Source organism: Phacochoerus africanus, chromosome 7, assembly GCF_016906955.1.
Source record: "Phacochoerus africanus isolate WHEZ1 chromosome 7, ROS_Pafr_v1, whole genome shotgun sequence".
NCBI lineage: Eukaryota > Metazoa > Chordata > Mammalia > Artiodactyla > Suidae > Phacochoerus > Phacochoerus africanus.
The window spans coordinates 105,678,297-105,693,641 of NC_062550.1; the positions used below are offsets into that span (position 1 = coordinate 105,678,297).

The following is a 15,345-nucleotide window of genomic DNA, read 5'->3' on the forward strand; positions in this document are numbered from 1 at the left end:
AGACCTGAGCGATTCTGACTTAATTTCATCGGCAGCAAGGAGCTCTCATGATTAGACCTCTTCAAGGATAGATACTTAGCCTTTAAATATCTTCAATTTAATAATTAACAATTCCACAAAAGTCATTCCAGAAAAGTCACGTTTAGGGGTGGAACTGGGGTGGATGGATCCTGAAGTTAATGTAAGTAAGCGTTAACCATGGCAAAACTGCCTGCTTTGGTTCCAGTTCACTAGTTATTTTCAGCAGATGTAACTTGGTATTTGAAAATGCGTTTTTTTCTTTTTATAAAATTACAAAGACTAAATTGGATATGACCCGTGGCCTCGCACCTTTCACGTGGCAATGGTGATTGGCACCATGGATGGTAGGAGTCATTCCAGGAGCCCCTCCCCCACTGGGGTAGTTAGCAGTAACCTAACTACACGTGGACAGGACTGCGAGCCGCATAAACAGAACCGCTAGACCCAACATCCCTTCTCAGTTAAATCTCAAAAACGCCTCTGAGCAAAAGAGGTGGACAATGGAATAGAGGTCAGAGTCAAGAGGAGTAAACGGGGTCAACACAGAGTCGTTGCAATATCGATCTCTGACCCATGGGAGCATGCCTCTAGGACCTTAGAAGAAGACAGAGCAGATGAGAGATCCTGAGGTTACTGGCTTCATGGCAAAGCTGCTTCTGGAACTCTGATGAAGAGTGGAAGGTGACTCGGGAGGAAGTGTTAGCTGGAGGTAACGAGGAGGCAGTTGGCACAGGACTTTGGAAAGGAGCCTGTGAGCAGATACAGAGGGACTACGTGATGATAGCTGGTTATTGAATCAAAGGAGATGGAAAGGTCAAGGTCGTCTGAAGTCAGACCTCAGGATACTCAGTAGAATTCTGGGGGCAAACTGTTCTGATGCTGGAAAGATTGTCTGCACTCTTTTGCTGTCGGCTTAGAGCCATTGCATTTATTAGCATTACTCATGTGCAAATTAGCACACCTTTGGCCAGTGGAAGCCTCTTCAAGGAGATTCCTAGGCCTGAGGACATGGCCCTCTTCATCTCTGACAGTTCCCTGGCTTTCTGGGAGGATGAGGTCTTCGGGCTGGGCATGGATACATACCTCCTCTACCACATCTGGAATCTACCATTTCTCCGAAAGCTCCCGAGTCTCCTAGTGAGGAATGGTATTTTATATCTGGTTTCAGGGATGCTTGTGACTGCTGGGTCACTCTTTGTAGGCCTTCTCAGTGGATGAAGCCAGGAAAGATATATGTGTATAGATACGTACAAACGTATATACATACATTTTGCATCATAGGCACATTTTCAAAAGAAACTGCTCATTATTCTAAACTCGCTCTATAATTCTATTAGGCCAGCAAAGCAGTACATTTTGAAATGGGGTCTTAGTGACAGGAAAGAGATAGTGCAGATTCCCCAGGCGACTTATTTATAAAGAGAAATAAACTTGGGCACTAGGAGGATGTGGTTGACAGATGAGTGGTGCAGTTAAGCGAAAGCTTAGCATTCTTCTGCTGTTATGCTTCAGAATAGCAAATCACCATATGCTGCATTAGGGTGACCTTTTGAAGTTTGCAATATTTTTATTGGAGGAAGCACTGAGTAACCAGTGAGGCCGCTTCTAGTTCCACAGCCACAAACAATGACAGCTCTAGTCTATTTATGAGGACCCTGTGGCATAGCAAGAAAATTTCTCACACTTTTAGTGAGTTACTAGGAAATCAAAAATAAAGTCGATTTAATCACACAGAGAAGAAAATAAAAACAGCTGTGCTCAGCTGCGGAAACGGCAAGTCCTTGAAATGACTTTGCTTTTGAACAAGAGTATGTCTGACCCACTCTTTAAAAGACTAAGATTGAGTTGTAAAGAAATGAAAATCCCGAAGTCTCCCCATGCCCCACATCAGCCAGAGAAAATAGATGTGTTACCGTGAGGATTCACCCTCAGGTTTTTTTTTTTTTTTTTCCCCCACACATATTTGAAATGCTGCATGTTGACATAAAACAGTATTGTTCAAACACTCTTAGGCTATATTTGATATATTTACCTGATATTTAAGTCTAACATACACGTGTAAGTATTACCTGATGAGGCTCAGAGAAAACGCTGTTTTCATGTTACACGTGAGCACTGACACAAAAAGGCAAAAAAAAAACCTCAACAACATCAGAATTGGTCATAGGCATTGCCTTTCAAAAGAGAAGCAAAACTTTCCAGCTTTCAGTGCCATACGATTGACAACTGATGCTTTGGCTATGAAGTGGGAAAATAGGTTTCCTCGTCTCTGCCAATTCCAGTACACTGAGACAGGCTTCCTGGGGCTCTGTGTTGAGATGAATTCTTGAGACTGTTTCCAGGCTCCGTGGGAAAGAACTGTGATCAATTAAGGAGTCGGGAGTCTCGGCGTGCGTGCTATCTGTTCGGTATCCTTGATGAAGCAGCATCACACACACACACACACACACTAAACATCACGGACTTACCGGATAAACCGCCCACATCCATCTTCTTCAGGTTCTTTGCCTCCAGAATGACCACAGTCAGTTTGCCAGCAGTAGGGACATAGCGAAGGGAGAAGCAGATATCACCCAGTTTCTCTTGCTGTGAAAAGCAACAAGAAAGTGTAAGTAATTTTTCAAATAGAGGTGAATGCAGTTTGTACAGAAACACTGTCACCTCCCCAGGGAGGAGGATTAGGACAGCGAGAATTTGCAAATGCATGTTCCCTGGCATTTACCCAGTGGTCTTGCATTTACTGAGGTGTCATCAAGACAGATGGCAACCCATTTCAGTTTTTACGTAGCTCATTTGTACTTGAACATTCATCAAAATATATCTATAATTCAGCAGTTGAGGAGATAAGCCCGAGATGACTTTAAATTTTAGAGATGGCATCCTGAATAGGATGGCAAGACCCTTGGCAAACATTCGTAACTTTATTAAATAACTTTGAAAAGGGCCTACACTTTTTTTTTTCTGTAGAATCAACTTATTTTTTTTGCCTTTTTGCATTTTATTTTATTATTTATTTATTTATTTGCTTTTTAGGGCTGCACTCGAGGCCCATGTAGGTTCCCAGGCTAGGGGTCACATCAGAGCTACAGCCGCTGGCCTGCACCACAGCTCATCAATGCCAGATCCTTAACCCACTGAGCAAGACCAGGTATCAAATCTGCATCCTATGGATACTAGTTGGGTTTATGAACTGCTGAGACACAAAAGAAACTCCGGTCTTTTTGCATTTTAAATGGGATTATGTCTAATACTTAGACTCGGGGGCAAGGGGAAGACTTGGATTTGTGTTCCATTCAGATTCTATTGATTGATGAGAAATTCTACAATCCTAATAGCAGAAATGCAACAAAGTATAAGGTTTTACACTTTGTAGATTTATTCATTTCAAGTGAGGTCCTTCTTTTGCCTTATCCTAAAATTGATAAAATGTTATGAGATGGGTTTAAAAATTGGAATACACAGTAACAGCGCTTCTTAGAGCCCCTCACGTTATTTCATTGGGACCGCATTTTAATCCCAGGAACATCCACCAATCCTACACTTGAGCGCTTCTGAACAACAACTGATGAAAATGATAATGCTACATAAGACGAAGCTTTTCTGGAAAAGATGCTATGGTTCTCCTACCTTAAATGCCTTAATTTTTAGGATAACTAAGAACCATGGTATTAAACATGAGAAAAATATATGCATTCATATTTCTAAGCATGAGAGAGGGGCGGGGACGTGGAGTTTGTTGTAGCCTCAGAAGCTGGAGTGCGACACTGCTCTCCGACGTAGGGAATTAAGCACACGTAGAGTGAATCGGGGTTAGTCTTTTTGTGTCTTCTCCAGACCTCCTGGCCCCACAACACCCAAGAGTGATTCCAAAGAGGGCACTGGTTATGTCGGACTTGCGACTTGCGCAGAGAGGCTTCTACCCCAGGAGCGAGGCCCGGAAGGCCATGGCCTCAGGTCTCCCGTTATACTCCTGATGGGACTGTCTTTGGCCTTACCTGTAACTTAGGCTAAACGGGCCGCATTGGCTAGTCTCCACTGCCTAGATGTAATCCAGCAATTTAAGAAAATGTGATTCCTTTTTTGGGGGGGTAGTCATTAAGTCCATTTTTCAAAACAGAAATGGTATACACCTGTTCTATGATTTTTCTGTAGGTGGGAAGTGTGTGCGTGCATTTGTGTGTATGTGAGAGAGAGAGAGAGAAATGGAACTTCCTGCCTATGTAATGCTTTGATTGAAACTACACCCACATATGTCTCGAGAGCCACATTTCTTCCCTTCACTGAGTCCCTACAGCATCTTACCCGTCTTTCTCTTAGGTTACTAAAGACTTTCTGGTTTTACTGTGCATGTCTTAATTTTCCCATATGACTGTAAACTCCTTGAAGACAAAGTCCTTGCCTGAATTATCACTTTCCACACATTCTCAAGAAGTAAATATGTGGAACTGTAGATAAATTCCTCATTAAATTATCTAGGTCGCACCTCCCTTTCCATTAGTGTAGATAATAGAGACTTGTAATGTGCTAAAATTCACCTGACGTGCCTACTCACCCCTGGGAATTAATTTGCACATCGGGAGAATCTAGTGGAATAAATTAACTTTTCATAGTCTCTGCAAATGCAGAATGGGTTTCAATAGCATAGATGTTAATACAAAGTATAGACAAATTCATCTGAACCTTGAGAGACAAGAGAAATGTAAATGAACAAAATTGCTGTTCAAAAATGCTCATTAGGAGGGTTCTTTTTTGCAGGATTCTGTCTATTCACTGCAATAGCCTCCCTGGGGAACTGTGTTGGAGAACCAGGTTACTCTTAACTATCCAATTAGGCATTTAGACATGACTGTTCTCTCTTAAACGACACCTCTCTCAATGGCCCGTAATCTAATTCCACAATTTATAGGCATCTCAGTTGTTTTAAACAAAGAGCTGTCACAACTCTTTTTATTCTTTAATCTCAGGGTTTATGGGGAATCTTTAAGATTTTTCCATCCTTAGTTTCAGAAGACAGCAGTTAAAGAGTCTGAAAAATCATTCCTCAAGTAGAAGAAATACATAAAGTTACTTGTAATTTTAAAGCTCTGGGATGGGGAAAGCATGAGTGACTGAAAGCAAAATTCAAAAGGGGATATTCTGGGAGAAAGGAAAAATGGAAAAGTGCTTATTTCAGCACCTTTGACAGATCTGCATTTAACTTAGTACCTTAGGAACTTGACCACGTAAAAGTCCACTTTCTCCTAAGATTCTCATCATTGCTATGCCAAATTAAGCATATATTTCTCCATCAGTCAGTTGAAGTTATTTGCAGTGCTTTAACATTTTTAAACTCAGTTTACCTATGGTTGCCTGATGTGTTACTGAGGAAGTAAAGTGCAAAGACTTTTGACTGAATCATGAATTTTCTTTACTCTCAGACGCCTTCTGGAATGGTGGGAACAGATGTCCCAACTGACCGCCCCGGGGGATATTCCACTTGCACTTCAGATTGTTTTCCTAAGTGGGTGGTCATCAGCCAACTGTCCTCTCAGCTGTTTTCCTTTCCAGCCCTCCTTGCTGTCAGGATCACCCATCTGTCTCCACTGCCCACCTTCCCTTTGGTTTTCCTCCGGTCATTCAGCCCTCAAGTCTTGACCCCCCCTTCTTTTTTTTTTTTTGGTAACTATATCGTAAGTTGTACTCTGCCCTCTCACCTTGCCCCACCACGACCATCAGCACCATGCCTCTGCCCTCACCACCTCCACTTCCAATACGACCTGCATTTCTACTAAATTTGCTGCCATCACCATCACGAGGGTCACCCCACACCGTGACCTCCGCCTCTGTCCCCTTCACCTCCATTTTCACCATCCCCATCCCTGCTCTGTATGGGATCATGCCCTAGATACTTGTGCCATCTTTTTTTGAAACCGTCTGCCCCAAGATCTCTTCATTCGTAGCCTTTCCAAAGTCCAGTGTAGATGAATGCCAAACTAATCTCGGAAAGGTCCAAACCCATCTTCCTGACTTCCTAAGAAGCTCTGTACTTGGGCCTACCCAAATCTGTTTCTTCCACTTCACCACCTAGTCAACCTTCAAAATAAATTTTGAATTTGACCACATCTCCCCATTTACAAGTAGATCATTCTAGTCCAAGAGGGGTAGCCAACCATCCTGAGGAGCGTAACACTACTGATTTTAGCTTCCTAAGTCCTGTATCCTGAAGACCTTATCCAGGCAAACCATGATTATTGGTAAGCTTAAGTCGTAATCATCGTAATTCCTGGCCTAGGCTCCTGGAATAACCTCCTAAGAGCCTCGCTGCACTGACTCTTGCCGCTTTCTAGAACTTTCGTCACATACAAGGCAGAGTGATCATTGTATTTTTATTTCTTCATTTTTTAAAAATAAAATTTTTATTGAAATATAGTTGATTGACATTGTTGTGATAATTTCTGCTTTCAACAAAGTGCCTCAGTTACTCATGTACACGCATCCAGTCTTTCTCATATTCTTTTCTCCTACCGATTATCACAGAATATTGGGTAGCTGTGCTGCACAGCAGGTCCCATTATTCCATCATTTTAGAGTGGAAATCTGGTCATGATATAATCCTACTTGAAGCCCTTTACTGTGTTTCTGTTTCCTTTAGAAAAATCTGTATTCCTTACACTAAAAGGCCTTAGCTGTTCTGACCGCTCCCTCTCCTGTGACTACTTTCCCAGTCTTCCTTCCTCTCCTCCAGACCTGCTGGGCACACGCCTACCTTAGGGCTCTTGCCTTTCTCTTCGCTCTCTCTGCAACCTTCTTCCCCCAGATTCTATCATGGATTGTTGCAAGGGTTGATCCAGCTTTCTGATCACACATGTCGCCTCTTTAGAGAGCTTTTATGTGGTCATTATATCTGAAGAAATCCCATCCACTCCTAAACACACAAACTGCTGGTCCCCTGTCTGCATCTTTCTCACCCTAGCCCACTGCCCCTGAAGTTCTATTCTGCTCAGGTTTTCCCCACCAGAATAGGAGATCCATGAGAGGTGGCTGGCATAGAGGAGAGCTCCCTATGTGCCCGTCGAGGGAATACATGCAGATTCCCTACTTAGATTACAGTCAGGGTCCCCCGTATCCAGAGGCTGCGTTCTCCATGGGAGCAAACTCAGATTTGCAAGTGGGAGGTTTATTGGGATATGTTCTTTGAATTAACACCCGTGGGAGAGTGCAGAAAGCGGGATGGCTTGGATAGAGAAGTTAGCCTGTGATGCAGTCACATCAAAGGACTTGGCCAATCCTATGGGGATCTCTGGAGCTGGCTAGATCTTCAGAGATGTTCTGAATTCTGAAGAGAGATGAGATTTGGTATCTCAATTCCCAGACTTTGGATGTAGGCTTTCCCCATATCTTAAACCAGGGGTCAGCTCTAAGGCAGCTGGTGGGAAGGAGGAACTCACTTGCTATGAGCCGTTAGCCATTAGTACTCATGGCAGCCAGTGGAATGGATACCTTGGTCATGAAGATGGTGCAAGACTGTGTGTGTGTGTGTGTGTGTGTGTGTGTGTGTGTGTAGGGGGTCATCAGAGACTACATCTCTATGAGTTACATTCCTTCCCACCATGAGATTTTTGCTTATTTAGGAAATTCACCTATGAAGTCTTGAGTCCCTTCTGCCTAATCAAATGACCCCTGATCATGAAGCCCTACTCCAATTTCCGTATTGTTAATAAAGTAACTCCTTAATATTCTAGCTCACATGGATTTCTTCCTGTAGTTGCTTTATAGCCAGCAGTGTGGTGCCTCAGAGATTATTTTTCCCCTGTTCATATATGTGAGATCCCCTCACCCTTAACTCCAGAGAAACAGGTATTGTACTGCACACTTCTGAATAAGGCACATAGTGAGGGCTTATAAGTAACTGTTGATTGATTGCACTGAAAGACTCACCAGTCTTTTGCTTTATCAACAGCAGGGACCTTACTACTCTGTCAACCACGTCTCTAGTTTAATCAGTGAGTCAACTAATGAATATGTGTGGAGGTCCTTCTTTGTCCCTAGTGCTGTAGACATGGCTCTGTTAGTTCTTGGATAAAACTGGAAATGAATATATTTCTGCAAGTGCAGTTTTGAGAAGACAGTTTCAAGACTCTATAGAGTTTCAGCCACTAGACGAGTATGTTGCTGGTGTGATTAGCTCATGAAGGGGCCTTATTACAATTAGGAATTTGAGCTTTATGTATAATTTATTTTAGTCAATTGCCTTGATCACTAGGTGGAAACTGCCAGTTAGGGTTGCAGTTCCAACTGTGAGAGTAAGAGAAATTAACCTGCTCTTTTAGAATACGGGGCTGACAATCAGAAATCACCTTTGTTCTAGCGGCTTGATGATTCTGATATATTTTTTTAAAAGCAGCCACTGAACAGAGGAGATACAAATTAATGATAATATAGACAACTCGGGTAATACCTTTCCTTTTTGAAAAGCATTATAGAAATTAGAACAGAGGTCATCCACTGGATAAATAAAAAGCTAGATTAAAATGAGTATTTGATGGCTTTTCTAACACCGTCCATCATTTTCTGTGTAAAAAGAGCTGTTCGCTTTAATGACCTTTGCAAATGGGGCCAAGTTCACATGCATGTTGGAAATGCTGTACTTTTGCCTGAGTTTTCAAAAGGTACCTGAATCCACTTAATGTTGTGACATTTTGAAAGGACATATTCTATTTATGTTAAATGTAAAATTTTTCTATGTGTTAAATTGGCAGTAGATTCTCTGAATAGGTTTTTCTCTGAGGTTGGGCATCTATTTAGAGGTGACAGACAAGCGGCAGACTAATAATCTCTCACAATGGGAATCGAGACTCTGCGTATTCTCCACTTGCAGAAATACAAAGATCGTATTCATTTACAAGAAAGGTCAGCGCCAGGTTTTTAATTTGAATAACAGAATGGCTGGCTTTAAATACTTTCTTTTGTGTGGTGGTATCTCTCAAGTTCCTTTTATTCCCTGAAGTATCTGTCAAGTTGGTATTTACATCTAATGGTCCAGATGGTCACAGTGGGAAAGGTGGCTGCGGACGTGCCCGGGCTACAAAGACGGAATCTGGCCCAGTGTACAAACAGCGGATTGCTAAGGTGAATGAGACCACGTTAACTCTTTTAACACTTATGGGGCGACGCTGTATCACCGATGAGCGTTGTATTCATTCATTTCTTATTGAACAGGGATTCAGCTCCACAAGAGACTCTCCCAGGGCCTAGTCTAGGCTTCATAGATACTTGGAGAAATCAGACGACTTTAAGAAGTTCAGAATGCAACATCGCTGGTTATAAGAGAAATGCAAATCAAAACTACCATGAGATATCACCTCACACCAGTCAGAATGGCCATCATTCATAAATCCACAGATAACAAGTGCTGGAGGGGGTGTGGAGAAAAGGGAACCCTCCTGCACTGTTGGTGGGAATGTAAACTGGTACAGCCACTATGGAGAACAGTTTGGAGATACCTTAGAAATCTATACATAGAACTTCCATATGACCCCGCAATCCCACTCTTGGGCATCTATCCGGACAAAACTCTACTTAAAAGAGACACGTGCACCCGCATGTTCATTGCAGCACTATTCACAATAGCCAAGACATGGAAACAACCCAAATGTCCATGGACAGATGATTGGATTCAGAAGAGGTGGTATACATACACAATGGAATACTACTCAGCCATAAAAAAGAATGACATCATGCCATTTGCAGCAACATGGATGGAACTAGAGAATCTCATCCTGATTGAAATGAGCCAGAAAGACAAAGACAAATACCATATGATATCACTTATAACTGGAATCTAATATCCAGCACAAATGAACATCTCCTTAGAAAAGAAAATCATGGACTTGGAGAAGAGACTTGTGGCTGCCTGATGGGAGGGGGAGGGAGTGGGAGGGATCGGGAGCTTGGGCTTATCAGACACAACTTAGAATAGATTTACAAGGAGATCCTGCTGAATAGCATTGAGAACTTTGTCTAGATACTCATGTTGCAACAGAAGAAAGGCTGGGGGGAAAATGTAATTGTAATGTATACATGTAAGGATAACCTGACCCCCTTGCTGTACAGTGGGAAAATAAATTAAAAAAAAAATTTTTTTTCAAAAAAAAAAAAAAATGTTCAGAATGTAGCAGAGAGACAAATCTAAACAAAAGAGCAATATCGTGTGTTGACGACTCCGCACAGGTGGCACAAGTGCTCTGGGAGTGAAGAAGGGAGAGTGGAAACTTCTCAGGGTCCAGGGATAGAACGAAGGAAGGAAGACTTTATTTGGAAATTTATACCCCCAATAATCAGGATCAATTTTTTTCTAGCCCCCCCCCACCCCAAATAAATGTCCTCTGTAGAACTAATTTGCTTGCCATGCAGATGGAGCTGTAGGGCAGATCCTCAGCTTTCGGCTTTCAGCCAGAGCTGGAGTGTATGGGTGGAGGAGGTTGGTGACATGCCAGTGTCCTTGAAGAGACGCTACCTGAACTGAAATGGGGAGAGTCCACCTGAAGAAGCAATGCGAGCGCCCCGAAGAACAGGCCAAGGATGTGCAGGCACAGGGTTGCATGTGCAAAGTCCCTGAGAGCTTAAACCAGTTGCTCTTGAAGTATAAAATTCAGTTCACGTAATTGAGTTAAAGATAGACTTGTAGTTAGGATTTATACCTTCCATTTTTTTAATGATATCTTTAACTTCTATTTTAAGAGATACATGAGCAGTCCTATGAGAAAGAATAATTAACATCAGAAAAAGTGGGTATTCTGAAGAGAGCTTAAAAATGATGAAAACAGAAAATCAAATGCCTATTAAAAGTACCAGCACAGTGCAGTGTAGAGTGATGGAATGAGCCCTGGACAGAGATAGGGGCTTTGCTCTTGGTTCATGAAGAGTACGGACTGGTCATGTCCTAAGTTCCAGGCACCATCCTAAATACTAGGACATAATAAAGCTTGCAAAATCAATGAAACAAGTAACATAGGGAGATAGAAGGTGGATAAGAGGAGTACCTGGCACAATGTGCTATATGAGGGCTTGGTATTAAAACAAATTCTATTTCAACCACCCTCTTCCTTATACGCAGCGCCACATCCTTTATGTATAGGCATGTGGCACCATATATATGGAAGAAGGTGATTGACCTAGCACTGTATCTAGAGAAGCCAAGCTTGAATGAATTGGCTAAAATCACTGTCCTTTTCTGTTCATGTTCCACTGATTGCTCCATCACTTGACTGAAATGACTCCTGCTGAATTTTAAAATGACGTCCATCTTAGTAAGCCGCAAATATTTTTCAGGTTTCATTAATCCTAAATGCTCCGCAGGATTTGTTGACTGCCCCTTCTTCCTTGGATTCTGCAACTGTAGGTGCTCTCTTGATTTAACTGCCTCTCTGGCCACTGATTCTTGGTCTCCTCTCTGAAGGTTTAGTCTGAGACCATTTCTTTTGTCTTAAAGGTGATGTTCTCCAAGCCCCTGGCTTTAGTTACAACCTAGAAGTGATTCTCAAGATTGTTTCTTCCATTCAGAGCTTTTTTTCCTGGACTCCAGACTCCTGTATCCACTGCTTGCTTGTCATTTTCACATTAGGATATTTCATACAGGTCTTAGATGGAAATGCCCCAAATTGAATCTCATTACCTTTCTCACAAGCCTGGTTCACTCTATTTCGGTCTTGGTAACAGCCTCCAAATAGTTGCTCAAGCCAGAAAACTGGGCATTATCATTGACCATGACGTCTTCAGAGTTCTGGTTTTATCTCCTAGAAATCTCTCAAGTGGGGTCACTTGTTTCCATCCCTTTCCAGTAAATTGTTAATATTCTGATATTAGGATATTTACTCCCTAATCCAATAGTCTGTCTTCTGGGTTATTCTAACAGTCTCTTAGTTGTTCTCCTTACATTTACTTCTGGGATATAATGGGCAAAGTCACTTTTAAAATCACGAATCTACTTAAAATCCTTAAGTAGGTCTCCTGTCTCTCTTGGGATGAAAACCCACATCTTTACCATCAGTTACCAGATTCTTCAAGGTCTGCTTCCTGCTTGTTCCTCAGTCTCATCTCCTGCTCCCTTTCCCCTCTGTGTTCCAGCCACATGAGGCTTCCTCACATCATTAAATTTGTCTTGTTAACTGTACTCTCTGCACCATCACACAAACGGTTCCTTTTGCCTGACACCTTCGGTCCTCTTGTTATTTTCCCTTTTTCTTAGTTAACTTTTACTCATGGTTCAGACCCCACCTCAAAATTTATATAGAGAAGCCTTATCTGACTCCCAGACTAAATAGAGCCTTTCTTAAATATTCTTGAATCGCTCCTTTTGTCTCTGACCTCAGTGACTTTGGAAACACATGCTAAAGATGGCAGAGGTTCAATAGCCAGGCTTCCCAAATGGCTCAGGGGAACAGAGCCCTTCCTGCCAACGCGGAACCACAGGAGCCCTTCCTGCCAATGTGGAGTGAGCAAGACATTTATTTTGCTGAACTATTGCGTATTTGAGCCACTTTCTTACATGTTCGTTGAAACAAATAGGTGAATGAACTCTAAACAGCATTTTCAAAAGTATGATTAGTGACCCATTTGGCTTTCTGTGGTTTGTAGAAAATGAGCAGCGTTGATACTTCATGAATTCAGTTTGCCGAATGCTTTTTTTGGTGTGTGTTTCCAATATGTCAGTCACGGTTCAAGACACTGGGAAGAAAGGATGGTTAAAACGTGCTGTTGTCCTCAAGAAACTTTGTGGAGAGCAGACATGAAAACAAAAGTTCAAGATAAAATGGCAACTGTCCCTTTAGAAACATCCATTAGGAGGGACCAGTATAGAGAAGGTAGAGGTTAATGCGGTTAATTGTGGTTCATTCGGTATGGGAATGATGAGTGGAGGGCAGAGGAATGTGACTGGAGTGCAGAATGGAAAGTCTGACCTAGAAACGTCCTTGTCAAAAGATTGTCCACGCTCGTGTGTGCGTCGTGGTGCCTGGATTCTACCATCCATTCCCTTTCCCTAAAGCTTCAGATCTCTGAGTGTCCTTGACAAGAAGAAGAAACGGGGGTTGGGGGGGAACGTAGGGAGGGGATGGACTGGGAGGTTGGGGTTAGTGGATGCAAACAATTACATTTGGAATGGATGAGCAGTGAGGCCCTGCCATGTAGCCCAGGGAACCCTATCCAGCCTCTTGGAAGATTACTTGATGGGAAAAGAATATGATAAAAAGAATGTACATATATGTATGTATTTATGACCGGGTCACTTTACTGCACAGCAGAAGTTGATAAGACTGTAAATCAACTATAATTTAAAGAAAAAAAGGCTGTTTTGCCCCCTAGTGGATGACATGACAATCCACCATGGTAGTAAATTTTAGGTGACAGTGGGAGGCGAGTAGAAATGGGCGAAAATGCCGAAGGTGGTGAGTACGGCTCCGTAGCTTGGGCTGCTGCTTTAGTTCCCTGGAAGGCCTAAGTAGGAACACAGGCAAATGATCCATTGTATGAGGATGTGCGAAGAGGAAGGGACATAACAGACAGCGGTTTTTGGAAGGTATGTAGGGAGAAACCTTTACCAGGCTGCTTTGTCCCTTTAAGATTCTCTCTCTGTTTAACTACATGTCCCTGATTTTCTGGGTCAAACCCAATTTTAAATATTCTATTTTGTTGTCCTTATGTGACTTTGAGGCCTCTTCCAAATAGTTATGTGAAATATGGGAATCAATGTTGCCTTCTCTTAAAGAGGAAGTGTGGATACTAAGTAATTTTGAAATAAGGGCAACGTATTTCTACATAAAAATGCAAATTTGACCTGTGTGGTTATAAAGGAAGCCATTGTAAAGAAATATGAAGCCAGAAGGTGGGCCAGTGATGCTGGAACATTCATGAGAAACAGTGCCAGGTAATCCTGGGAAGGAACTGTTTTTACATTTAATTTTTTAAATGACTTTTATTTCTTCCAGTATAGATTAAAAAAAAATTTTATTACTATTTTTTTTTGTCTTTTTGCCTTTTTCTAAGGCTGCTCCTGCAGCATATGGACGTTCCCAGGATAGGGATCTAATCAGAGCTGTAGCTGCCAGCCTACACCACAGCCACAGCAACTGTGGGATCCGAGCCACATCTGTGACCTACACCACAGCTCACGGCAATGCTGGATCCTTAACCCACTGAGCAAGGCCAGGGATCGAACCTGCAGCCTCATGGTTCCCAGTCAGATTCGTTAACCACTGCGCCACGACGGGAACTCCCTTATTACTATTATTTTTAATGATTTTTATTTTTCCCATTATAGTTGGGAAGGTACTGTTTGGCACTTTAAACTCTGAGAGGTGTCATCTCTCGCGTCAGAGACAAGCATTTGAATGACTTACACACGGTCTTAGGGGTAGAGCAGCACTAGATGTTTATGAATCATAATCAAAACTGCAAAGACTTGATATCCCGACCTTCAGTCACCCCAGGGCTATGTCTACTGGTGCATCCTAAGCAATGTGAAAAGATAACACGGTCTTGACAGAATACAGAAGCCAAGGTTTTAGTTGAAGAACGCTTTTCTCTTTTTCGTCCTGGGGGGTGACCCAGTGGGAATCCAAAAGGAATGGCAATATGTGCAAGTGGGAGGAGAGAGTATTGCCCCATGAAGGTTTTCCTTCTTCCTGGTGGTGGGGGCGGCAGGCTGGGTGAAAGAGATGACGGTGAATGCTGCCCAGACCTGAGTTCTGCCACCAACCACCAAGAGCCGAGCAAGTTCTTCCTGCACAGTTAAAATAGGCAAATCATAGCTGCTTTTTCTTTCTGTGAGGATTACATGAGACCCACCTATGAGCCAAGGGGCGCTCAAAATCGTGGAGAAGGGAAAAGAACCACAAAGTATGGATTAGTCGAAGCGAGGCACACAGACGCTGGAGAGGGAGGAAAGCTCCTTCAGAGCAAAGTTAGAGAGGGCAGAGGGCCAAACCCAGCTTTTGCACTCTGGCTTCGGCCGGCTCTGGGGTCTGTCCTTAGCAAATGGGAGCTTGAGAAAAGAAGACAGGAAAAGAAAAGCTGGTGAATTAAGGGAGCAAGGCAGTGGGGGGAAAAAAACAGAGAAAGGACTAGTGGAGAGAAAAGAAATGTGAAAAAGAGCGTAAAGGGGAAAAGTCAGGCCAGTTTGTCCATTTGGTCTTCTGTTAGCCAGAGGGCAGAAGGAAGAGAGAAGCTAAGGAAAATGCAACAGCTTGGGAATGGAGAGGAGAGTGGTGGGGGGATTCTGAGGGTTTTGGGTGTGGATTCGCTTCATAAGGAATGAGAGCTGGTGCCTGGGGAGGGACTAGGGGCTGG

General features: G+C 42.7%; 1 protein-coding gene across 1 annotated transcript in view; it reads right to left on the reverse strand.

Annotated features, from left to right (window-relative positions):
- SYT1 (synaptotagmin 1) overlaps positions 1–15,345 on the reverse strand; it is a 523,537-nt gene that overhangs the window by 86,645 nt on the left and 421,547 nt on the right. Inside the window, exon 10 of the mRNA XM_047788370.1 lies at positions 2,490–2,607. Within this exon, the coding sequence (XP_047644326.1) occupies positions 2,490–2,607 (118 nt within the window). The remainder of the gene's footprint in view (positions 1–2,489; positions 2,608–15,345) is intronic.